The 24180-nt window shown below is 54.9% G+C and overlaps 2 protein-coding genes and 2 non-coding genes across 4 annotated transcripts; 2 read left to right on the top strand and 2 right to left on the bottom strand.

The window, feature by feature from the left end:
* The first annotated feature begins 3222 nt into the window (after window positions 1-3222).
* On the top strand, window positions 3223-3304 carry TRNAS-UGA. The gene has a single exon. It is a non-coding gene; the product is annotated as a tRNA-Ser (tRNA).
* Window positions 3305-5658: 2354 nt separating this feature from the next.
* TRNAE-CUC lies at window positions 5659-5730 on the bottom strand. Its single transcript has one exon. It is a non-coding gene; the product is annotated as a tRNA-Glu (tRNA).
* A 2392-nt stretch (window positions 5731-8122) lies between these two features.
* On the top strand, window positions 8123-11747 carry LOC116796694 (C-C motif chemokine 5-like). The gene is made up of 4 exons (XM_032707501.1): window positions 8123-8138; window positions 9808-10064; window positions 10544-10655; window positions 11124-11747. Exons 2-4 carry the CDS (start codon window positions 9992-9994, stop codon window positions 11209-11211), a joined length of 273 nt encoding a protein of 90 aa, XP_032563392.1. The 5' UTR covers window positions 8123-8138; window positions 9808-9991; the 3' UTR covers window positions 11212-11747.
* Window positions 11748-16918: 5171 nt separating this feature from the next.
* LOC116796780 (C-C motif chemokine 4-like) lies at window positions 16919-19348 on the bottom strand. Its single transcript, XM_032707683.1, has 3 exons — window positions 19159-19348; window positions 18222-18333; window positions 16919-17336 (listed from the first exon to the last, which is right to left on the bottom strand). Exons 1-3 carry the CDS (start codon window positions 19229-19231, stop codon window positions 17249-17251), a joined length of 273 nt encoding a protein of 90 aa, XP_032563574.1. The 5' UTR covers window positions 19232-19348; the 3' UTR covers window positions 16919-17248.
* Window positions 19349-24180: the final 4832 nt, after the last annotated feature.

The following is a 24180-nucleotide window of genomic DNA, read 5'->3' on the forward strand; positions in this document are numbered from 1 at the left end:
TTTTTTTTTGGAAATTCTTCAACCATCTTCCCGGGGATTGAAAGCTGCTTATTTCTTGCAATTTGATATTGCAGGGTATTGCTGCACGAGGCAGGGAAGCTGTCTTTGCTCACTTCTCCCAATAAATTCAATAAATATCAGGGGAGAAGCAATTATGAAGGACCAGCAGCTCCTCATGCTCTACTCTGCCTCCCATCTCCTTGGGAGATGGAGCCCTGGAATGCACCAATATCCACACCAGAAATATCAGATACAGATATAAAATGAAAAGGCATTGATCTTACCTGCCATCTCTGCAGCACTGGCAGGGCTGGGAAACAAGTCAGACCTTTATACACCTGCACCAGGGCAGAAATGAGCTGGGTCTGACCTGGGCGTGGCCAAAAAGGGAGAAACTGGGACCACAGCGAGCCAAGAGGAAATATCTGCTGGTTTGCTTTCCTGGAATAAGCTGAAAAGTGCCCACTTCTCCGTTCCTTCTGAGTAAACCTTGACTTCCTTTTTGAAAAATCAGTAAAAGAAGGATAAAGACACTCATTTCTTACCTGCAGTTGAGAGATGAGCTTAACTTTATGATGGTAAAAGATAATGGTGGAATGGGACTTCTTTTTCCCTGTTGGTTGTCTGATTGGAACTGCTGATTAGTGATGGTGACAAAGGCTGGACAAAGAACGAGGCAGCTGCAGGACCGAGAGGTCTCCAGGAAAATCCTGTGAACAGAAATATGGACAATCCCAAAGTTCCAACTGTGCCAATGCCCAGAAAGGAACAAAGTGCTGAGCACTTCAATGTGAATTATGACAGGGTGGTTAGGAAGGAATTCCTGGCTGTGAGGGTGGGGAGGCCCTGGCACAGGTTGCCCAGAGAAGCTGTGGCTGCCCCATCCCTGCAAGTGTCCAAGGCCAGGTTGGAGCAACCTGGGAGAGTGGGAGGTGTCCCTGCCCATGGCAGGGGGTGGAACAAGATGATCTTTAAGGTCCCTTCCAACCCAAACAAGTGATTCAATGATATACAGGAGGAAAAGGGGTAGTACTTCAGTGGACTAACGGGAAGGCAGCAGAAATCCCATAATCCTTGGGACATCAGAGAGGCTGATAACAAAAGACAATGCTGGATTCTTACTGACAGTCAGCCTTGTAAATCTCTCAGTATTAGGGAGCCAGTCCTTCCTACTGTTTAAATATTTTCACAGCTCTTATTAACCCAAAATAAATAAATAAAAAAGAATATATGAGAAAGGAAGCTGCCACTGAAAAGACACCATTTTAAATCTGAATAAAACAAAAAAAAGAGGACGCGTGGTGGCCGGGTTTTCAGAAGGTGAACATTCAAAGGCAGTATTTCTCCTCTAAAGAGAATTTCAAAGCCAAAGCAGAAGGTGGCCCCTGTGAAGGAATGTCTGTATGGACAGAGCTTGCAAGGGTTCACTGGTATTCCCAAGGCATAAATGTTGATCCTCATGTGAATCCTCTGGATCATCCTATGCCATTGTATGGCAACCAGGGACGTGCTGGTTTATGGGGAGGGCAAAGCGTCTTTACCATGGCACCAAGTGATGGGATGTAGCAGTGGATCATGGAATCACAGAATCATTTACACTGGAAAAACACTTTAAGACCATCAGGTCCAACCATTCCCCCAGCACTGCCAAGGCCACCATTGATGATGTCCCCAAGTGCCACATCTTCACAGCTTTTAAATACTTCCAGGGATAGGGACTCCACCACTGCCCTGGGCAAACTGTTCTAGTGCCTGACCAGAAATTTTTTCCAATATCCAACCTAAACCACCCCTGGCACAGCTGGAAGCTGGTTCCTCTTGTCTCCAGTTGTAACACTGTGTGCTGGGTCCAGCAAAGCCGCTGCTCGGGCAGGGCTGTCCCTGTTCTCTGAAACTCAAAAGAACAAAGAGTGAAAACGAGAGTCTGAACCTTTTGTTGAGGAAGAAGCTCTGTCTCCTGACACACCTTGTGGTTTTCTATATTGCATAACACTGCAAAGTGTCATTTATTACAAGAGAAGAGCTGTCAGCTCTCTGTTGAACTCCGACTTTTCTATAAACACATCCCGTTCCTTCTACCAGGCAAGATTGTTTTGTCTGTAAATATCACAGGAATTGTAGGTTCTCTGCCAATGACACAAGATTAGAGAAGTAAATTCTGACCAGTGTAATGAAAATGGGAGTCCAGCCAGGCTGCAAAACCAATTGGGGATACAGTGTCCTCCAGTCTCCTACAGACCCTTCTGTTGGAGCTCTCCAGACCACACCTTTCACCCTCCTTAACCTCTTCAAATCACTCTTTCAAGCTCTGCTCCCCTCCAAGCCCCTCCATTAGGGTACCACTGCTCTCCAGGTCCCTCTACTCCTACTCTGGTTCTCTCCAGGTCCTTCCATTGGGGTCTGGACCCATCCCATCCTTTCCATAGGCCCTGTGGACCCCCCCAGAGATGTCGTTTTGGGGTCTGGAAACGTGCAGGTCCCTGATGGTAAATCCTCACAGGAGGGACATGGGGTGCCAGTGACATATCAAAGCACTTTCCTAGTTCTTGGACACAACTCTGGGAATTCAAAGAGGGCTTTGGATGAGTTCCCAGAGCCAGCTGCCACCAAACCAAGGATAGTGCTTCTAGGACTGTCCTCCAAATAGGATATTTACGCTCCAAAGAGGAGGCCTTGCTCAGCAAGGATTCCTTCTCAACACCCACCTTTTCCCTGCTCTACCCATTCCTCTGTTCCAAAAGCCCAAAGGCAGCAACCTGGTGAGAACCACACAAGTCTGAAACATCTCCTGCCAGCTGCAGGACAGAACCCGAGGGCCCCTGGCTCAGGCTGCCTCCAACAGCAACATCTGGACATGTTGTGACAGAGGCAAATGTAGGTATTTTGGGAGAGAGGGCATGGAGGAGGCTGGGATGTTCTCAGGAGATTGGGGATGGTCGTCCAGGGACAAGTTTCCTGTTGGATACAAGGAGATGAGATGGGACATAGACCTCCCACCATGTCCACCCAGTGTTGCCACCACTGGTGCTGTGGTCGGTGCCCCGTTCCTGTTGCCAGCACTGCTGGGACAACGTGTCAGCCTTGGCTCTGTGCAGGGACAGCAGCACCTGTGCTGGGGGTGCTGGATGGCAGAGCCCCCATCCAGGGTGGGAGCAGGTCCTGTGGTGTCCCCTGGGGCCGGGTGACAGCCAGGGGCTCCTGCAGGGACACGCTGTGCCAGCTGCTGTGATGGCCGAGTGGTGAAGGCGTTGGACTTGAAATCCAATAGGGTTTCCCTGCGCAGGTTCAAGTCCTGCTCACAGCGGGAGTTTTACTGCCAGGAGGGACAGAGGGACACAGAGCTGTCACCCCTCCTCGAGGGACACTGTATTCCCACTCTGGCCCTGGCCCTGAGCTCCCAGGCACCCTTTACTTTTAGGTGATGTCAGGCCACCAGGTAGTGTTCAGGGGAGCAGCTCTTCTTATCACAGGAAGAAATCCTGCAATGGCATGTCCACCCCACACAGCCCTGTCACCCTCCTGCCTACACTTGTGTGTCACCCTTCTCCCTGTAGATGTGTCACCCTGCTCCTTACACCTGTGTCACCTCGTTCACTACAACTGTGTCACCCTGCCATGACAGCTGTGTCACCCTTCCTCCCACAGCCCATACCCTGCTCCCTACAGATGTTTCACCCTGTTCCCTATAGACCATCACCCTGCTCCCTACAGATATGTCACCCTGCTCCCTACATATGTCTCACATTGTTCCCTATAGATGTGTAACACTGTTCCTTATCAATGTGTCACCCTCCTCCCTACAGATGTCTCACCCTGTTCCCTATAGACCATCACCCTGCTCCCTACAGCCATGGGACCCTGCTCCCTACAGCTGTGTCACCCTTCCTCCCACAGGCCATACCCTGTTCCCTACAGATGTGTCATCCTGCTCACTACATATGTCTCACATTGTTTCCTATAGATGTGTCACCCTGTTCCCTATCAATGTGTCACCCTCCTCCCTACAGTTGTGTCACCCTCGTCCCTACAGTTGTGTCACCCTCGTCCCTATAGATGTGTCACCCTGCTCCTTATAGATGTGTCACCCTGTTCCCTATACAAGTGTCACCCTGTTCCCTATAGATGTGTCACCCTGCTCCCTACAGTTGTGTCACCCTATTCCCTACATATCTCACCCTGTTCCCTATAGATGCGTCACCCTCCTCCTTACAGCCACATCACCCTTTTCCCTATAGATGTGTCACCTGCTCCCTACAGTTCCTCCCTACAGTTGTATCACCCTTCTTCCCACAGCCCTGCTCCCTACATACGTCTCACCCTGTTCCCTATAGACCCTGCTCCCTACAGCCATGGGACCCTGCTCCCTACAGCTGTGTCACCCTTCCTCCCATGGGCCACACCCTGATCCCTACATATGTGTCACCTGCTCCCTGTAGATGTGTCACTTACTCCCCACAGATGTGTCACCCTGCTCCCTATAGATGTGTCACCCTCCTCCCTACAGTTGTGTGACCCTCGTCCCTATAGGTGTCACCCTGCTCCTTATAGATGTGTCACCCTGTTCCCTGTAGATGTGTCACCCTGCTCCTTACAGCCACATCACCCTTTTCCCTATAGATGTGTCACCTGCTCCCAACAGTTGCTCCCTACATTTGCTCCCTACAGGTGTATCACCCTTCTTCCCACAGCCCACACCCTGCTCCCTACATATGTCACACCCTGTTCCCTACAGTGTCACCTGCTCCTTACAACAGTGTCACCTGCTCCCTGCAGCTCTGTCACCCTCTTCCCACGGCTTCCCTGCTTCCCACAGCTGTGTCACCCTGCTGTGACAGACTAAACTTTGTTTAAACAAACTGCTCCAGCCCTGTGATTTATCGTGTTCCTGATGGCCTGACACTAATGTCTTAAACACAGTGTTTTAGAGAGATAAGGGGGAAGGCCAATAAGAAGCAGATCCTGTGGAGATGAGGTAATTTTTTTTGTCGTGACAACTCCCTCCCTTCCCATGATGATGACACCGGACTGGCACAACAAAATAGGGACCAAAAGAGGGCCAAACAGGGACAAACAGCATCATGGCATTAGAAGAGGCTCCATAAGCCATCAAAGACCCCAAAAGCACCCCCAGACTCATTTCCACAGTGTCAGAGAGTGTAAAACTCCTCCCCAGGGGAGGTGTCAGGGCATTCCCACATAAGCCAGAATATGTAGAACCCATGCAACTCTTTACTGCTCTCTACATCCGTGTCACTCTGCTCCCTATGGCAGTGTCACCCTGCTCCCCCATCCATGTCACCCTGCTCCCTACATCCATGTCACCCTGCTCCCACATCCATGTCACCCTGCTCCCACATCCATGTCACCCTGCTCCCTACATCCATGTCACCCTGCTCCCTATGGCAGTGTCACTCTACTCCCTACAACTCACCACAGGCTCATGGCTGCCCTTCTCCGGGGTGTTTTTCCACTTGGAGGTGCAGTCTGAAGGCACTGGGAGGACAGGAGGCTCCTGCCAACCCCCAAAATTAATCCCACCCTGACCCAGCCCCATGTCCTGGGTGTGGGAGCTCCTGAACCTCGTGCTGAACTGAACCCCAGGAGCTGCTCCAGGGCTGTGCAGATATCCAAGAAAAGACTGGGACCTGCAGAAGTCCCTTCCCTGGCTGGGAATCGAACCCAGGCCGTGGCAGTGAGAGTGCCAAATCCTGACCACTAGACCACCAGGGATGGGTGGTGACCAGGGATGAATTACCACCGACAAGGATCAGTGGCCACCACCAGGGATGAGTGGCCACCAACAGGATGACCTGCTGGTAGCACCAAGCAAGCCCTGAAGGGACAGGGACACTTGGTCCCACCTCTGCAGGCCTGGGAAGCAGGAGGTGGTTATGCTGGGACTGACCACCACCAAAGGCAGTTTTGGGGAAGGCAGTGATGGCAAATGGCTCAAGAAAAGACGTAGCATCCTCTGGGGGTTCACCAGGGAGGTTCAGTCCTGCTGCTGCTGGATCATGGACTCCCTTGGTGCTGCTCTACATTGCCAGGCTCATGTGACACACACACACCAGGCACAGGTGATCCAGTACCATGTTCACAACAATCCTGACTCCCAGTGCAGTCCCAGTGCTTCCCCAAAGTCACCTCGGGAGGAAAACAATGTGTAGGTGCAGAATGACTGTCAGCAGAGCCTTCCCTGGGTGAGGGAAACAGGTCTGAGCCCTGGCACTGGGCTGGGAGTGTGTCTGGAGTCCCCATTCCTGCTGGTTTTGAGGTAACAATGTTGGCAGCTTGTTTTTCCAGGAGAAAGCAGCAGGTTGGGACCATCTTTTGGTATATAATCAGGAGCTGTGAGGAGCAGGTGATCAGTAGGTGATCCTGGTTTCCAGAGAGTTTTTGGAGGGAGCAAGGACTTCTGCCTTCCTTTAGCCCACAGAAGGAAAATAAAGAGGTTTCCTGATGAACAGGAAGGTGGAAGGGGCTGGAAATGGCCCCCCAGCTCCCCAGGGATTTGGTACCAGCATGGGCAGCAGACAGGGCACTGCAGAGCCCCAGATCCCTGCCCAGGACAAGGAGCCCAAGGGAGAGCCCAAGGCTCAAGGGGACAGTACAGGTGCCACCTGTCCCTGCCCCGCGGGCTGTGTGCAGGGAGGAGACCCCCAGAGGGGAGCACGGGGGGTCTCCAGTGGGGATGTTCCCGGGGCAGGGCTCCTCAGCAGGTGGATGAAGTGAAGGTGAGTGGAAAGGCTCCAGGAACGCTTCCCGAGCAGGACGGCAGAGGGCTCGGTGCTCCTCGGATGCTCGTGCGTGGCTGGGAGGGGAAGTAAACGGACAGAGAAAAAAATCCCTCCGGTTTTCACAGAGTGGGGAAACCTCCCCCGTGCCCTGCCTTGTCCCGTGACGCTGCCAAAAAACGGCCAGTGTAGCTCCTCTCTCCATTCGAGGCTAAACCCCACCATGGTTCCCCCTCCCGCAGCCCTTCCACGACCTGCTCTGGGGTCCCAGTGGGATCTCTGGCATCCCGCTCCCTGGTCTCTTCCCAGGTTTCCCTGCAGTGCCTGGTGGATCCCAGCTGCCACCTTTGCCAACACCTTTCCCTGGGGAGCTGCAGCGCAGGGAGCAGGAGAGGGCAAAGGGAAGCCGTGGCAGCTTTGGGGGAGTGCAGAGTAGGATGAGGAGGAGGAGAGCGGGGAGGAGGGTCACCCTCCCACACGAGCCGGCCTGGAGCAAGGACAGAGCCACGGTGGATGGTCTGACACATTTCCAAAGCTCGGGTATCTCTGCCGCGAGGGTCAGGGCTTGAAGAATGAGCCTCCAAAAAAACCCTGAACGGGGCAAACTCACCCACCCTCTCCCGAGTGAGGGGCAGGGGGACTGTGCCATCCCTCAGGAATGTCGGGAGCGGCAGGAGGGAGATGTGCTGGGCTGAGCTGGGCTGGGCTGGGCTGGGCTGGGCTGAGATGAACTGAGCTGGGCTGGGCTGAGCTGAACTGGGCTGGGCTGGACTGGGCTGGGCTGGGCTGAGCTGGGCTGGGCTGGGCTGGGCTGGGCTGGGCTGGGCTGAGCTGGGCTGGGCTGAGCTGGGCTGGGCTGGGCTGAGCTGAGCTGGGCTGGGCTGAGCTGGGCTGGGCTGGGCTGGGCTGGGCTGAGCTGGGCTGGGCTGGGCTGAGCTGGGCTGGGCTGGGCTGGGCTGGGCTGGGCTGAGATGGGCTGGGCTGGGCTGAGATGGGCTGGGCCGGGCTGGGCCGGGCTGGGCCGGGCTGGGCCGGGCTGAGCTGAGCTGAGCTGAGTTGAGGTGCGGTCGCTCCGCGCTTTCACAGCCGCAATCCGATGTCACGGTTTCAGTTGCCTTTCGGAGCCGTGACAGAGCTGAGCTGCGGTCGGGGGAGCGTTTGTGTCTCTCTGTGGTTTCTTAGATCTCGATGGGGCCCTGTCAGATGTTATGTCACAGGCAGTTCCTCCGTCTGCCGGCAGATCTGGGCGCAGCAAACAGGTTAGTTCCCGTGTCCCACGGCAGGACAGTCTCTGTCTGGGATGGGAGGGGAGCCACTGCCACCCACCAAATGCAACCAGGAGGTGACACAGCCCAGGAGCTGCGTGTTGGAGCCCGGGAGTATGTGGGCCACGTGCTGAGGCAGGTGGGGATCACATAAAAACTCACTTTCTACAGGCACTGCTCCTTGGAAAGAGAAGTCCTAGCCCCAGGATGAGCCTTGGGGCAGCAGGGACAAGGCTCAGCTTCAAATGCAATTGCTGCTGTGGTGAGGAGATGAGGGGGAGACCTGTGGGCTTGCTTTGCACCCCTACATGGGTGTGGAGCATCAACAAATTAGCCAGTCCAACAGGATAATTGCAGTTCTGGAGTATGTGCAACATGGGAGTAGCACTAAATAACCCCTCTCCCCATCTCCAACAGTGGGAGAATCCCTTGGCAAATTCCAGCTGAGCTTTAAGTCCCTTGCAAAGCCTGAGCACCTGCAGCCTGTTGCTGTGCTGCTCCCAAGTGCCACCACCAGATATCTGTGACAACTTTGTGGTGTCAGGCAGGTTCATCTCCAGCTCCTGCTTCTGAGGGCCGGAGCCCTCAGTGTCCCCAGGACACCACCAGCCCCAGCCCCAGCCCCAGCCCCAGCCCTGGGAGGATGAGTTAGAAAAGCCATGGGCATTTGTTCCTGCCAGAGGGTCCCTGGCACAGCCCTGGAGACCCTCCTGCAGCACCCCACGGGGACACCACAGGGAGGGGGACACTGTGGGGAGGCAGATCCAACACACCCAGACACTGGGAGGTGTCTGAGTGCCCCACACAGACCCACGAGGTGTGTTGGGGAGGAGGGTGGGAGCAGAGCAGCCCTGCAGTCCCTGGTACAGCCCTGGGGCCTCGGGGCAGCGAGGAAATCCCGGGAACACGAGCTCGTGGTGCCTCGTGAGCAGCAGCTGGGCTGGCACTGGGCAGGAAAACACCCCAAGGAATCACAGTGAGCTGGCAAACTGGGGGCCTGTTGCCAAGAAGAGAGAGGTGGCAAAAGGGGAAATGTTCCCTGGGACATCCAGGGGAACCCATCTCGTCATGGCCAAGGCAGTGCCAGGGGCCTCTGGGCAGACACACCATGACTGGGCACAAGGGACTGAGGTCTCTGGCACAAGAGCTGGTCCCTCTCCACTCCCCAGGCAGGGGAAGCTCCTGCTCTTCCCTCTGCACCCCACCCTGTACCAAACCCACACTGGCACTTGGAGAAGATGCAATTTGTAGAGCCAGCCCTTGGAGTTGGGATTCCCAGGCACTTCCCTCAGTGGGGGTGTTAGGAAGGGGTTGGGTGCCCTGAGCTCCACATTGGAAGCTCAACATTGAGGGATTTGTGCTTTATGGTGCCAAGATTGTCAGCCTAGATGTACAGCCAGTCTCCAGGGTGCCAGCCACCCTTACTGCCTGCACAGGCAGCACAACTGAGTGTTCCTGCTGCCCACGCTGTCCCCCTGCATCCACCTTGGACACATCCACACCACTGGAGCAGGGACCCCCTGGCTGGACCTGCACTGTCCACAGGCCATTTTGAAGGTCTCAGCACCCTTGTCCTCCCTGCCTGGGTGCCTGACTGAGCCGAGGTCCTCCAGGTGCTCCAGGGAGGATGCTGAGATCAGTTTGATAAGCTCAGCTCTCCTGTTGGATGATCGAAGTGTGAACCTGCTGCTCGAGGCTGATTTCATATCCTGTCTTAGTCAGTGGTTGCTGATTTTCTCAGACTTACCTCCCCTCACACCAAGGCTATTCTGGTACTTTCTAGACCAGCTGCTTCCTCTTTTTTTCAGCATTTTGGAGGCAAAGGTGCCATGACATCAGCTCTTGGAAATTCCGAGTGTTTGATTTGATATCTGACTGACAGGGCTGGCCACTGGCCCTATAAAAGCAAGAGCTGAACCAGTACCTCACACCAGGCACAGGAGGAACCTGCTCTGGTCCTGCCTCTGCCCCTGCAGCTCACCTCTGTCCAGGATGAAGGTCTCCACCCTTTGCCTCTCCATCATCCTCGTCGCTGCCCTCCTGTCTCAGGTGTCTCCTGCTCCATGTGAGTACAGCATCCCTCTGCTCTCTTGGGGTGGATTTTTGCTCTGACTGCCTGTAATTTTGAAGCAGAACTGGAAAAAATTCAGCTGCGAAGGTTGGAAACCTGTGTGGATATTTTCCCCTGCTTTAGTGGCACTGGTTGTCCTGTCTAGCATCCTTTTACCTTAGGGATGGATTTTACTGGTATCAAAGTTTTCAGGTTTCATCTCCCCTGATTTTTTTGCTGGACTTTAAAATTGATCCCAGGGTAACCAAAGAGATTTTTATCATGGGAATTAAGTATAAGACATTTAAGAACCTGTCCCAGCAACGGCATTAATGAAGCTTTGGTGTTCACAGCAATTTCTTGCTGATTTTCTGGGGAAATAGGAGGAGGAGAAGTGGCTACCCAGGTGATTAAGGGGTTTGCCCATGCTCTCAGCTGGGGAATGTTCATTTATTGAGTGGTGGTCTCAGGCTGGATTTCCTGATCTCTTCCAGTGGGGTCTGACACCACTATCTGCTGCTTTGGCTACACCCCACGGAAGCTGCCCCAGAATCATGTGAAGGAATATTTCTACACCAGCAGCAAGTGCCCTCAGCCAGCAGTTGTGTGAGTACCAACTCCTGCTCTGGGCTCTCAGGGAAGCTTCTGCCAACCTTGGGGCTTCCCATCCAATGGGAGCAGGAGCAGGGTGGGGTGAGATCCCACACCTGGAGGAAGGGAATGGAGCAGCCACCCAGGTCCCCTGTGCAGTGTGTGAGCCCTCACCCTCCTCAGCTGAGACATAAGTGGTCCCTTGGTCTCCCTGGACCGTCCTGGTGCTGGGAATAAGGCGTGGGAAGGAGGTCAGGAGCCAGCAGGACTTTGCAGTGGTGATGAGCCCAATGCACAGATCGTTCCACGCTGCATCCAGGCTCATCTCTGCATTGGAACATCCAAGAATGAGGGGTTCTCCCAAGGGGCCTTGATCCCCGCCTACCCCCTGGGTTTTAGCAGCTCCCTGATGCTTGGGGCTTTGTGGGAGATGATCCAAAGAGGTGACCCAGGTCCCTCATGATCCCTTTTCTGCCTTGGCAGGTTCATCACCCAGAAGAACCGAGAAGTCTGTGCCAACCCTGGTGCCAGGTGGGTGAAGGAATACGTGGACAGCCTGGAGCTGCACTGAGCCCTGGGAGCTCACAATTCCTGCCAGTCCACCTGGCAGAGCTTGGAACACACTTAGAAATGCTGCTGCTGAGCACCAGCACCTGCTGAGCCACCTTGGAACCCCTGAAGTTCCTTTTGCCTTGCAAAGGGGTCATTTATCCACGAGGATTCAGCCCCCCTTGAACAGCTGTGCTGCTGGGGACCTCCTGCCCTTGCAGACCCATCTTGGTGTCCCCTGCTGGGTGACCTGTGGCTAAACTGAGCCCCCCTTGTGCCTCCACTGCTAGAATGAGAGGGGAATTTCACCCCCAGAGCTCTTTGTGGGTAGTGGTCTGTTGGAATTAGGTCTGAGAGCTGTCAGCTAAACCCAGGCTGAGTTCTAAAGCCGGGTGAGTTTTGTCATGGCTCAGTAGATGCTGTGGGTAAGATCTGTCTCCCTGGGGGAGGAAGTGGTACCCTGGTTACTTACAGGATGCTTGTTGTGGAACCACAATGTTCAGCCTTGTTCTCAAACCTCTGTCTCTTGCCAATGCCAAAGAATAAAGTTGTTTTCTCTCTGTCTCAGCTCTGGTTGTTCCCCTCCTGCTTGGAAAATGGGGCCAGTAGGACCCCACTACAACTATATGGGGAGAGGCAGGGGAAGAACCCCAACTTCCCAGCTGGAAGTGCCTCAGCCTCCTTAGCCCTGAAAGCCTTCCCTTCTGCCTGGCCTCCTGCTCTTGGAGCAGCACCATCACAGCACCTCCCAGCACTGTCCCTTCCCAGCCCCTGCTCTGATGTGGAGACAGAACTTTCCCCCAGCCCTTCCCCTTTCCTTTCCACCATATCATAGCCAAGGCTGGGAGCTGGTGGGGCTTTCCCACTGCTTTCCAGCCAGGACCACACCCCCAGCACAGGCTCCTCTGGGAATGCAGCCTGAGCCAGGCTCAGCTCTGGGGACGATGCTCCATTAGTGTTTCATTTCAAGGCAGGCACCAATTCCCTTTTGTTCTGCAGCTTCTTGGGGTAGGAAGCCTGAATTCGGTTTAAAAAAGCACAAGAGACGTTTTGCACCAAGTAAAACCAACAAAGGCACTTTATCAGCCTGTGGTTGCCATTTAGAACTGGCTGATAACTTTGTGGGTAGAGAACGAAACTGCCGGTCCCCCCTCCCTCTGCTGGGGCTCTGCAGGGCCACGGGGACTGTTTGGGGTTGTCTCCATCAGAGTTTGGCTGAAGCAAAAGCCCAGAAGTTTTTGTATCACCCCTTGGCCAAGATTGTCCCACCTGGCAGCTTGTGCAGGTCAAGTCTTCACCTCCCAGGACATTTTCAACCCTTTTCCACTCCATCAAACCTCTGTTTCCTCAGGCCCTCCTCGTTGCCAGCAATAAATGACCCCCCTCAATTAGGGCCAAGCAAACCAGCAGGAGATAAAATGTCCACAAAACAACCCCAAGCCCTGTTGGTACCACGATGGTCTGAAGATGTTCAGGCTGTCTCCTGATCTCTCCTTGCTCATCACCAGTTCTGCTGTTAATTAAGCAGCATTTCCTGATGCAGTTCCTTTTTAAGAGCCTCAAAGTCTCTTATTTCTGGCAGGACCCAAGGCCTGCAGGGTGGGCAGGGTGGGAGCTCAGAGGGAGGGGAGAGGGTCAAGCTTCTATTTTACATCCCTACAAAGCAGCTCTGTGGCAGAGGGGACCCTGGGACACAGCCTGGCAGTGCTGTGGAGGGAAGCAGGGAAGGGATCAGCCACATCTCCCTGAGCAGGAAAATAATCAGCCAGTGCTGGTGTTGGTTTGTTTTCACACCGTGGCTATTTGAGCACTTCACAGAGAGCTTTTAAGCACAGCTACCCCTCAATTATAGGGGGAAAACTGAGGCATGAGGCCACCTTTGCAGGGTCAGGTTGGGTCAGAGGGGCTGAGGGGACCAGCACCCCCCAATGAGGGCCACAGGTCCCACTTTGCTGCTCACAAACAAGAGGAAATCAGCCCATGACACCAAAATAGTTCCTTTGGAAGTACCTGGGCTAGCCTTGAGCTCCCAGAGCACTGGGGGACCAGGCAGGGGTGGTCATGGAAGCACATCCTCAAAAAATTCACAGATGCCTTCACCCAGCCAGAGCCAGGGGCAGGGCAGACCTGGTGGTTCTCCTGGTGGTGGAGAAACAACACTGGAAAAACTCATGGTGGGGGAGGAATGCACCAGGGCTGGGGAGTGTCCTCTGTGTGATCTCTGTCTGGGGTGAGACAGCCAACCCAGGGGAGGTGCTGGGACACCAGAGAGGGTCCCTGGTCAGACCAGGCTCTGCCTCAACTCTCTGGTGGCTCCAGCAGGGAGGAGAAGGGCCACAGACCACAGACCCCAGTGGCCACTGTGGAGCCTGTGGTTGGTGGCCCCTGGGCAGGCACTGTCTGGGTGCTGCCCTGCTGCACACTGAGCTCAGCTGGGAGATCTTCCTCACCTGTGCTGGGGTCCTGCACCCCACAGGACACTGGGAACACCCCCTCATCCTCCCTCCACAGGGCTCACCCCATCATCAGTGTGGGAAGGTCCTTCTCAGCCATCTCCTCACCACTGGAAGTCGTCTCTCCTCTCCAGGACTGAGCCATGGCCAATCCCAGATAACACCCCAGCCTGTCCCACTCTTGGTGCCAAGACAGAGAAGGATTTATGGGGCAGAGCCAAAGGCTTCCTGCCCGTGCAGGAGCCCATCCCCACAGATCTGCTGCACCTGCTGGGGGGGTACAAACAGTCCTTCACGTGCTTCCTGCAAAACTTCTGCCAAGGGGATGTGAATCAGCCTGTTCCTCAGGCATTCCAGGTCCATCACGAGCCTGTCTTCCTCCAGGAGAGAAAAAAACAACCCAAGGACAGAGGTTCTGCACAAAAAGGGGTGTCAGGCACAGCTGCCCAGGGCAGTGGTGGAGTCCCCATCCCTGCAGGGGTTTAACAGACTTGTGGATGTGGCACTTGGGGACATGGGTCAGTGGTGGCCTTGGCAGAGCTGGGGGAACAGTTGGACTCAACTATCCTAGAGGTCTTTCCCAACCTGAATGATTCTGTGATTCCAGGTGAATTCACCAGGAGCAGAGCAGGATTGGGAAGGGAGGGCAGCAACAAGGAGAGAAACAAGACTGAAGCAGAGAGACAAGTTCCCATCAGGAGCTTGGCAGCCACACAGCCCATGTTTGTGCTTAGCACTGCTCCATCCAGCCCCCACTTTCCACAGGGAAGTACCAGTGTTGGGACATATAAATGGGTGGGTTTAGGAGAAAGGATTCTTGAGGGATGTGGAGCTGCTGGACTGTGACCAGCGCAGGTTAGAAAGACAGAAATCAGAGAGGCTGAGGCCAAGTCCAAACCATCAGCTGCCCAAGAGTGGCAGAGGGAGGCCTTGTCAGGATGTTCCTGATGGATTTGGGAGCAGGGACCAGCAGGGAGACAATGCAGATGTTGGGTCTGAGGGTCTCCACGGCTCCTCTCTCTTCCCAGGGCTTCTCCAAGTGAAGCTGGGAGGGAGGGGAGAGCCACAGATTCCTGCTCTCAAATAGACCAGAGAGAACCAGACCACCCAGTGCTTTGCCCATGGCACCATGAGGGTCTCCAGACCTTCTGGTGCCTCTGCCACGGCAGGTACTGAAGGAAAAGCCCTCTGAGTTCACCACTTGGAAACCAAAACCAGAAAGGCTGGAGAGGGAAATTCCCATGAGTGCCTGGGCACACGGCCAGGGACTGTCTGGAGAGGAGCCAGCTCTGCAGCACAGAGTCCTCCAGCCTCTCCAGCCTGGGCCTGGGATAAACCCCAGACACCCCCTGAATTCCCTTTCTCCCAGTCATCCATCCTCCACCCCCTCTCAGCACACAGGGTCCCGTTAGCAGGACTATTTGGGGCTCCTGCAGCACCAAACTGGGGGTCAGGAAGGTCTCAGGGGTAAAGGAGACCCCCAGCACCCCCATCCCGGGCTCTTTGCCTGCTCCTGTCCATCCACCCCCCATGCAGGGACCACTCTGCTCCCATGTTTCACTGGGAAGCCCCACTCAGGGTACACCTCCCTGTGGATTTTCACCTCTCCATGTGGTCCCCCAGTCCAGAACCATCTCCTGGGACACAACCTGGTGCTGGGCTGGGCTGTCCTTCCCTGGGATGCTGCTCCTTGCATGTCCACGAGCTGCCTGCAGCAGCTTCCTAGCCTGGAAAACACAGGACTGAAGAGAAATCACAAGACAATGTGGTGGTGCTTTCCCAACCTCAGAGTTGCCAAATCTGATCTATAGCTGCGGGGGGGGGGGGAAATAAACACTGAGAAAAAGCATTTTTTTACCTTAGGAAGAAAAACAGGATGAAGGCCAGGCCAAGGCCAGCTCTGGACTGTGCTGTGGGGGCATTTGAAGGGGGACTGTAAGAAAGATGGGGACAAACTTTTTAGTTACTGGAGGACAAGGGGGAATGGTTTTAAACTGAACGAGGTCAGTTTAGGTTGGATACAAGGAAGAAATTGTTCCCTGGGAGGGTGGGGAGACACTGGCACAGGTTGCCCAGAGAAGCTGTGGCTGCCCCAGCCCTGGAAGTGTCCAAGGCCAGGTTGGATGGGGCTTGGAGCAACCTGGGCTAGTGGAAGGTGTAGGAGTGGAAAAAGATGATCTTTAAGGTCCCTTCCAACCCAAATCCTTCTGGGGTTTCTCAGAGTGCAGGAGCTGAGGAGCACTGAATGATCCCAAGGGACAAGCTGTACCCAGCACTGTGCTTCCCTCCTTGGGACTTGCTTCTTCCCATTCTCATTCCCATGGAAAGCTGCATCCTGAAAACAACTCCAGCAGGTTTGCTGCTGGTTGTTTCACCCCTGCAACACTACTGACCCCTTCCCTTTGTGAGGAACAACCCCCAGTGGGGTGGTCAGAATGAAGGCTGGGGTTCCCTGCCCCTCTCCAGGCAGCAGTGCCAGGCTCAGCACCACTGCCAGGGCGGTGGGCAGAGATGGGGTGATGTGTCAGGGGAACAGGGAGGAGAGACTGGAGGCCCCTGACAGTGCATGGGTGGGTGCCTGAGGTGGGAATCTGCTGCTTAACTGGCAGCACTGGCAGGCAGGGCAGGGAATTGCCTGGCACAAGGAGCTCATGAGCCCCCCTGATACCTGCCAGCACCTCCACCCCCTCTGCTTCCCTCGTATGAGCCTCTCTCCCTGCTTCCCCCCCAAAACTGGCAGGGTTTTACCCCTTGCAGCACCACATCCCATCACCACCCCATTGCACTCCCAGGGACCAGTGTGAGGTGGGGTGTGTGGGGCTGGGAGCAGCAAGGGAGGGTATGGGACGTGCCTGGGGTGTGCGGAGAGCAGAGTCATGTATGTAAAAGTCCCACATGTGGGTACAAACACATCTAATTGTGGAGAGGATGTGGGAAGTGGGGGTGCATGTGATCTCAGAGGATATTCACGGGTCTGCAGGATGGAAACTTTATGGGTTTGCCTCAAACCATTTCCCATCTTCACATGTCACAGAGAGGCTGCAGAGAGGCTCAGGGAGGCATTCTGTCCGTGCTGTAACACCACAGAGAGGCACAGAAAAGGAAAAAAGCAGAAGTTTTGTCCAAATTCTTTATTCTCCAGAATCGTGAGTTCACGTGTGCAAACCAGGGCCACTCATCATCCAATATTGGGTCACCATCCTATAAATATCCTCCCTGTCACCCTCCCATAAAAAAGAAAAAAAAAAAAAAAGCACTGCCTACCCCATATGATAATTTCATAAATAATTGACTATAACTTCAATACAACAAATAATAATATAATTTCAAATAACATAACAAAGGTGCAGCCCCCTGGGCCTCGCCAGGCCACCAGTGGAGGGTCAGGGCAGAGGGATGAGGTCGCAGCCCAGTCTGTGGAAGCTCAGGGTGAGCAGCAGCAGCCCCAACAACACGAGGTGTCCTGGGGGGTCCTTCCAGCAGTCCCTTGGAGACACCTGCAGATGCTGTGGGCTCCTGCAGCTCCCGTTGTCCCTGCTCCATGGCCGGGGCTCAGGATGAGGTGATTTGTGCAGGACAGCAGCTCCACTTGCCATCTTGCCCAGCTCAGTTCTGCTCCAAGCTCTGCAGGTACCTCCGGACCCAGGTGTCACTGGGATTGGCACAGACCTGGTGGCCTCTCCTTGTGACAAACCTATGGAACAGGATGGGACACGTCAGGCCTCGCCTCCGACCTGCTTCCCGAATCTGGATCCCAGATTCGGGGCATTGCAAGAGGTTTTCCCCCCTGCCCCGAGCTGATTCTGGCTGTGATTCTCCACCCCTCCCACCCCTTTTCCCACGCTGCCTCCTCGACTCCTGTGGGAACATCCCTGGGTGTCCCTGTTGCCTAAAATCAAAGAAATCCTTTTCTGAATAGCATTAGTATAGAAAGGTAAAAAAAAACCTCTTTAATGAGATGTCTTAGGTGCACAAAGATGGTCTATGCACACCCAAACACAGATTTTACAAACTTACAGCATCATCTAATTAGAATATCTAACTAATATCCCTCATGGGGATGCACCCAGCCCAAAAACTGTCCATGTCCCACAGGCACAACTCCCAGATTTGAGCTGGTGATCCCAAGACACCCACGAAAGTCTTCATCAGTTCTCTCTGTCCTGCCTTGACCATTTTCAGGGATTTTGGGCCCTCTTGGATAGATCTGACTCTCTTCAGTCAAGCAATGTGCCTGTCGTGTCCTGTTCTAAGAACATTTTATGCAGATGAAATGTTCTCTGCCTTGCTACAACCTTCGTCCATCGGGATTCTTGACAAGAAATATGAAACACCATCTCAGGAACCTAATTCACAGGCACTTAGCTAAAGTGCTGAAAGAGTTATACTAAAATCCACACAACCCAGATTTTAAGGAGCATCCCCGGCAGTCCCTGTGCCAGCCCTTTTCCCTTGGGGTTCGCCTCTCCCTGCTCTGTTCCTGCAGACCCCCCCTGTGCCCACAGCCACCCTGCAGGGCTGGTCACCCCCAGGGTGTCCCTGCCCTGCCCCTGCCCTGTGCCAGCCCAGGGTCACTCACACAATGCCTGGCTGGGGGCAGCTGGTTCTGGTGCTGTAGTGACGCAGGATTCGGTCCCGGGGCAGCTCGTGGCGGGTGAACTTGAAGCAGCAGATGGGGAGGTCAGGTCCAACTGGAAGAGGCAAAGAGACAATGTGAGCACTGGGAGCCCCGTGGAGAAGGGAGAGGGGAATTAGAGAACAATTCAAATTAAATGGATGTTGGGGATCACCTGGGCCAATGCCAGGAGCGATATCAGGTACTGCAGGAGATTCCCACCTGCCAGTGCTCAGAGCTTTGCTTCCCCACCTCCCTCAGACCCAGGGCAGAGGCTGAAATCCCTCAATTCTAACAAAGAATAAGTACTCTGAGCCCAGGATTAAGGGACAGATGGATGATGATGGATAAATGGATGGATGGGTGAATGGAGGATGGGTCTGTAAGAAAGATGGGGACAAACTTTTTAGTTGCTGGAGGACAAGGGGAGATGGTTTTAAACTAAATGAGATCAGTTTAGGTTGGATTCAAGGAAGACATTATTCCCTGGGAGGGTGGTGAGGCCCCAGCACAGGCTGCCCAGAGCAGCTGTGGCTGCCCCATCCCTGCAAGTGTCCAAGGCCAGGTTGGACGGGGCATGGAGTAACCTGGGCTAGTGGAAGGTGTCCCTGCCCATGGCAGGGGGTAGAAAAAGATGACCTTTAAGGTCCCTTCCAACCCGAATCCTTCTCAGATTTCTCAGAGTGCTGATGGATGGATGGATGGATGGATGGATGGATGGATGGATGGATGGATGGATTTTTTAATCCCAGGGTTCCTACAAGCAGCTGATCTCTGCACAGAGCAGACAGTGGCACCAATGCTGATAAATTCCCAGTTATCTGCCAGGGGATCCCAAAGGAGAAATAACAGCAAAGGCTCAGATCTGGTTTTCCTTCACAAATGAAAAAGCAGGACTCACCTGGGCCAGAGAAAGTTTGGGAGAAGGAGGCTGCAAGGAGGAAAAGAGCCAGAACAGCTGCAAAGACCTTCATCTTTCCGTCGGGTGAGGGATGTCAGAGCAGGACCAGAAGCTCCGGAAGATGCAGCTCCATCTGAAGCAGCTGGAATCTGCTCCCTTTTAAAAGGAGCTTGGAGAACTCGAAATGGAAAGTCCAGGATGATGATAAAGGATGACACGAAAGTGAAATAGCTGAAGGGAATTAGAGGGAATGAAAAGAAAGCCAGGAATAATGGGATATAGTGGAGCCAAGTATGTGAGCTCTGACTCAGCGCTCGTTCTGGAGTTATTCGAATCGAAAGGAAACTAACTGTGCCAGGTGGCCTGGCCACAAGGAGGAGAACGGGTTCTCTGGACTGCAGGAAGGGGTTTTCCCTGTGAGGCTCTATAGGGAAAGGCTCAGTGTTTGCATAAGATTATGCAACTCTGGAAAAAAACCAAACCGAGCGACAGCTCTCGTGCCGTTATGTGGCGGGTGCTTGTCAGAGGCTGCCTGTGGAGCTCAGAGGTGGCTGGATTGAGGGATCTGTGCTTCCCAAAACGCTCTGCCTGCCCCCCCTAGACCAACAGTGCTTGGGTTAACACGGGCCAACGGGGAGCTGAGGCTGGAGACACCCCTGGAATTCACCCTGGAATTCACTGGACCCGGCCCAGTCCCTGCTCAGTGGCTGTCCAGGACCATGTTCAGGTGGGCTGTGAGACTCTACAGCCTCTCTGGGCAGCCTGTTTTGGTGTTCAATAAAATTTTATCTGGTGTTTAAATGAAATTTCTTGCTGCCTTTTCTCCTGTCAGTGGCCACTGAGAAGTGTTGGGGTCCATCTACTTTACCCACCCCACACATTGTTAAGATCTCCCTGAGCCTTCTCTTCTCCAGGCTGAACTGTCCCAGCTCTGTCAGCATTTTCTCCCTGGAGAGATGCTCCTGCCCCTTCATCATCTCCATGGCCTTTTGTTGGACTCTTTCCAGTATGTCCACGTACTGGGGAGCCCAGAAGTGGACCCAGCACTCCAGGAGGGGCCTCAGCAGTGCTGAGCAGAGGGGAAGGGTCACCTCCCTTGATCTGCTGGCAATGTTCCTCCTCAAGCATCCCAGGAACCTGTTGGACTTTGGGTGCCAAGGGCATTTTGCTGCTGATGTCCAGCCTGGTGTCCACCAGGAGCCCTGGAGCCTTTTGCTTTCCAGCTGGTTGGCACTGGTATATCCTGGGGGTGCCTGGGGGTGTTCCTCCCCAGGGAGAGGACTCTGCACTTCTCCCATTGAATTTCATGAGGTTTTTGTCAGCCCATTTCTCCAGCCCAACGAGGTTTCTACGGATTTCACATGAGCCAGTAGGGACAGGACAAGGGGGAACAGCTTTAAACTAAAAAAGGAAAGATTTAGGTTAAATATTAGGAAGGAATTGTTCCCTGGGAGGGTGGTGAGGCCCTGGCACAGGTTGCCCAGAGAAGCTGTGGCTGCCCCATCCCTGGAAGTGTCCGAGGCCAGGTTGGAGCAACCTGGGACAGTGGAAGGTGTCCCTGCCATGGCAGGGGGTGGAATAGGGTGGGCTTTAAGATCTCCTTGAACCCAAAACATTCCATGATTCTGTGAAGGCAGCATGTCCCTGCAGTGTGCCAGCCCCTCCTGCCAGCTTTGTGTCCCCTGCCAGCTCGCTTAGGGTGCACTTTGTCCCATCAGTCAGGTCATAAGGATATAAAAGAATACCCAGTATCGATCCCTGGGGTTCCCTGCTGCTGCCTGGCCTCCAGGTCACAGGTCACAACCCTCCAGCCCATTCCCAGCCTCTCTCACTGGTGTTTATCTAACTCATGCTTCACCAGCTTGCCCTCAACAGTCCCAGGCATCCCAAAGGGCAGGATCTCACCTGGGAGTAGGGAGTTCACTGGAAGAAGGGATTTGCCAAACCTGAGACACTTTGCCAGCCTGAACCTCTCCGTGCAAAGGATGCCTTGAGTTGAAGATGAATTTCTGGCTAAAGAGGTGAGAAGCAAGTGCTGGAGAACCCTCCTGGCACGGGAGAGACTTTTAAGTCTCAGCTCAGGGCAGCTCCTGCCTGGGGAGCAGGGAGGGGGTGAGCTGGGCTTCCTGATGCTCTGCCACACTCTGGCGGTGCAGTCAAAGACCCTCCACTGCAGGGGGGGTTCTCAGGCCTGTGGTTGGGCTCCTGAGCCTGGATTTTCACCCTCAGAAGCCCAAACTCCATGCTCAGCTACCCTGGGGCTGCACATGAGATCAGTGGAGACACCAACCTTCACCAGCTGGCTCGTCCCCAGCAGGGACTGAAAGGAGAAGGTTCAAGGCCTCCAAGACAGGTGATGGTCTGTTCCTTCCCACACCTATCCCACAGGGAGGATCTCTTTTGCATCCCTCCTTCCTCTCATGGTCTTACATCCCTGTGGAAGGCTGCAGGCTCAACCTCAACTGGGCAGAGACCTCAGCAGAGTGGCCAAGTGTGTGCTTTTAGTGGAGACATGAATATCAGGGAAAGTCCTGACATGGATATCAGGGAAGGTGTTGGATTTTTCCAGATTCACAACAAGCCCTGGCAGGACCAGCTCTTCATTCCCTGGGTAAGCCTGAGCAGCTCTGGGCAGAACAAGAAGCGGCTCCGGCTTTTGGCCAAATTACAGAACGAAACCAAATTATGGCTTTTTGCCATGGAAATAAATCATGCAGAAACCAAGAGTGGGAGTTTTCTGTTCCTCTGTGCTCGCAACTCTCGTGTCAGTGCGTGCTCGGGGAAGTGACAAACACCAGCACTGCAGCGACCGGTGACAAGGTGACACAGGCTGTGGCTGCACAGAGACACAGCTGTGGCTGCCACCAGCCAGGGACAGCTTTGATCATGGGAACTTCACACCTCCTGCTCCCCTGCAAGCCACGAACCGCGGGGCTGATGGTGCATGTAGAGCACTGGGGTAGGTGGGGGGAGATGTAACCTGCAGCTCTGTCCTCCACCTGGAAGCATTGGGATGGTCAGTGAGAGGGAAAAAACCATCCCTGGCTGCTGAATGTGGTGGAGCTGGAGCAGGAGGAGGCTGCAAAGAGCTGCTGCAGTTGCACCCCTTGGCTGTGTGGTGGCACGGAGCAGTTTGTGCCCACAGAGCTGCCCTTCGTCACTGCGATGTTGTTTCCCCCAGAGCGCTGAGAAGCCTTTGGGAAGGGGGGAGCTCCTCCTCCCCCAGCCCCAGGGCTCCAGCTTTGATCCAGCCCGGGATGGCCCTGAGCATTTCCCCTCGCTGACCTCCAAAGCCACTTTCTGGTTTCGGTTTGCTGCTTCCATGCGCTGGTTTTCGCTTCTCTGGCAAATCCCAGAGCCCTCTGCTATTGCAGTTCCTGCAGCTCAAGCGTTCCTGAGCTGACCCCTCTCAAGCTTCCTTTATTATTCCTGGAAACGAGCCATTTTTTTTTACCACTTCAGCCCCACCCAGACTGGGCTGCGAGGTTTGTTTTGGTGCAGGCAGGGGAGAAGTGGAAAGCGGAAATTATTCAGAGAGGGAGACTGTAGGGAAGGACGTTGTGGGGGTGCTGTGCTGTCACCCCCTGGGGTATAAACGGTGACAAGGATTAACCCAGAGGCTTTTGAGACTCCTTCAGGTCCCCCTGAAATCCTGCCCTTGCCAAGAGCCATAAAGCCCATACCCCCAGGGCAGGGGCATGCAGGGCAGGGGCATGCAGGGCATTTGGGTGGGCAATGGTGAGGGCTGTCCCCAGGCTAAGGGGGGGCTTTGTCTGCCTTCCCCTGGGATACAGCTCACCCTCAGAGCCCTGGCACTGAAGAGACTTGGAGCACAGAAAGGGTATGAATTCACCCCTGACACTTCCCACAGCCATTTGCTCCTCCTGCCCATAAGTCCACGAGCAGATGTGAGCTCTGGGGAGTGAGGTGCCCATAAGGCCACAGGTGGACACTCTGGGTTGCGGGGTGCTCCATTTGGGAGATGCTGGTTTCACCCAGGGCAGAGATGAGGTGCTCTGAGGGTCACAGCATTGTCCCTCTGCTCACAGCCTGGGGAGAATTGATCTCTGACCAAGCCAAGTCCCTCCACTGCCACTCATAAACCAACCCCAACAGCACCTCCCTGCACAGTCCCCAGGGGATGCAGGAGCCTACATGGGGAGGATGAGGGGCTGTGGAGAGAGGCAGGAGAGGTTGTGGGGCTGTGGGGGGATGCAGGAGAGGCTGTGGGGGGTGGAGGGGTGCAGGAGAGGCTGTGAGGCTGTGGAGGGGTGCAGGAGAGGCTGTGGGGCTGTAGGGGGATGCAGGAGAGTCTGTGGGGCTGTGGAGGGGATGCAGGAGAGGCTGTGGGCTCTGGAGGGGTGCAGGAGGAGCTGTGAGGCTGTGGAGGGGATGCAGGAGAGGCTGTGGGGCTGTGAGGGGATGCAGAAGGGGCTGTGGGGCTGTGGAGGGGTGCAGGAGGGGCTGAGGGGATGTGGAGGGGTGCAGGAGAGGCTGTGGGGATGTGGGGGGGGGGTGCAGGAGGGGCTGTGTGGATGTGGGGGGGGTGCAGGAGAGGCTGTGTGGATGTGGGGGTGTTGCAGGAGGGGTTGAGGGGCTGTGGCACACTGGCAAGTGCTGCCAGAGCTCCCGAGCCCTCCCCTCTGCCCCAGGGGATGTGGGTGCCAGGCACAGCCCGTGCTGACCAGGGCAGCCAGACAATGGCCCCTTTGAAGGCCACAAACCCATCTGGGGTGGCCAAACCCTCCACAGCACAGGACCAGGCCCTGCACTTCAGAGAGATGCTGCAGAGCTCCCCAACCTCCAACCAGCCCCAACCTCTAACCAGCCCCACTCATGGGAAGTGGTTTTACAGCTCTGCACAAATCAAGAGGCCAGTAAACATCTGTGTGTGCCCACGGGGTTTACTGGCAGCTGGAAAGTCAACCCTCCCTTGGGAGCTCACACCTCCCATGGGGCTCCAACCCCCCCCCAGTGACACAGCCCTGCCTGCAGAGAGGGGCCAAACCAGCCCTGGGCACT

Source organism: Chiroxiphia lanceolata, chromosome 20 (genome assembly GCF_009829145.1).
Source record: "Chiroxiphia lanceolata isolate bChiLan1 chromosome 20, bChiLan1.pri, whole genome shotgun sequence".
Lineage (NCBI taxonomy): Eukaryota > Metazoa > Chordata > Aves > Passeriformes > Pipridae > Chiroxiphia > Chiroxiphia lanceolata.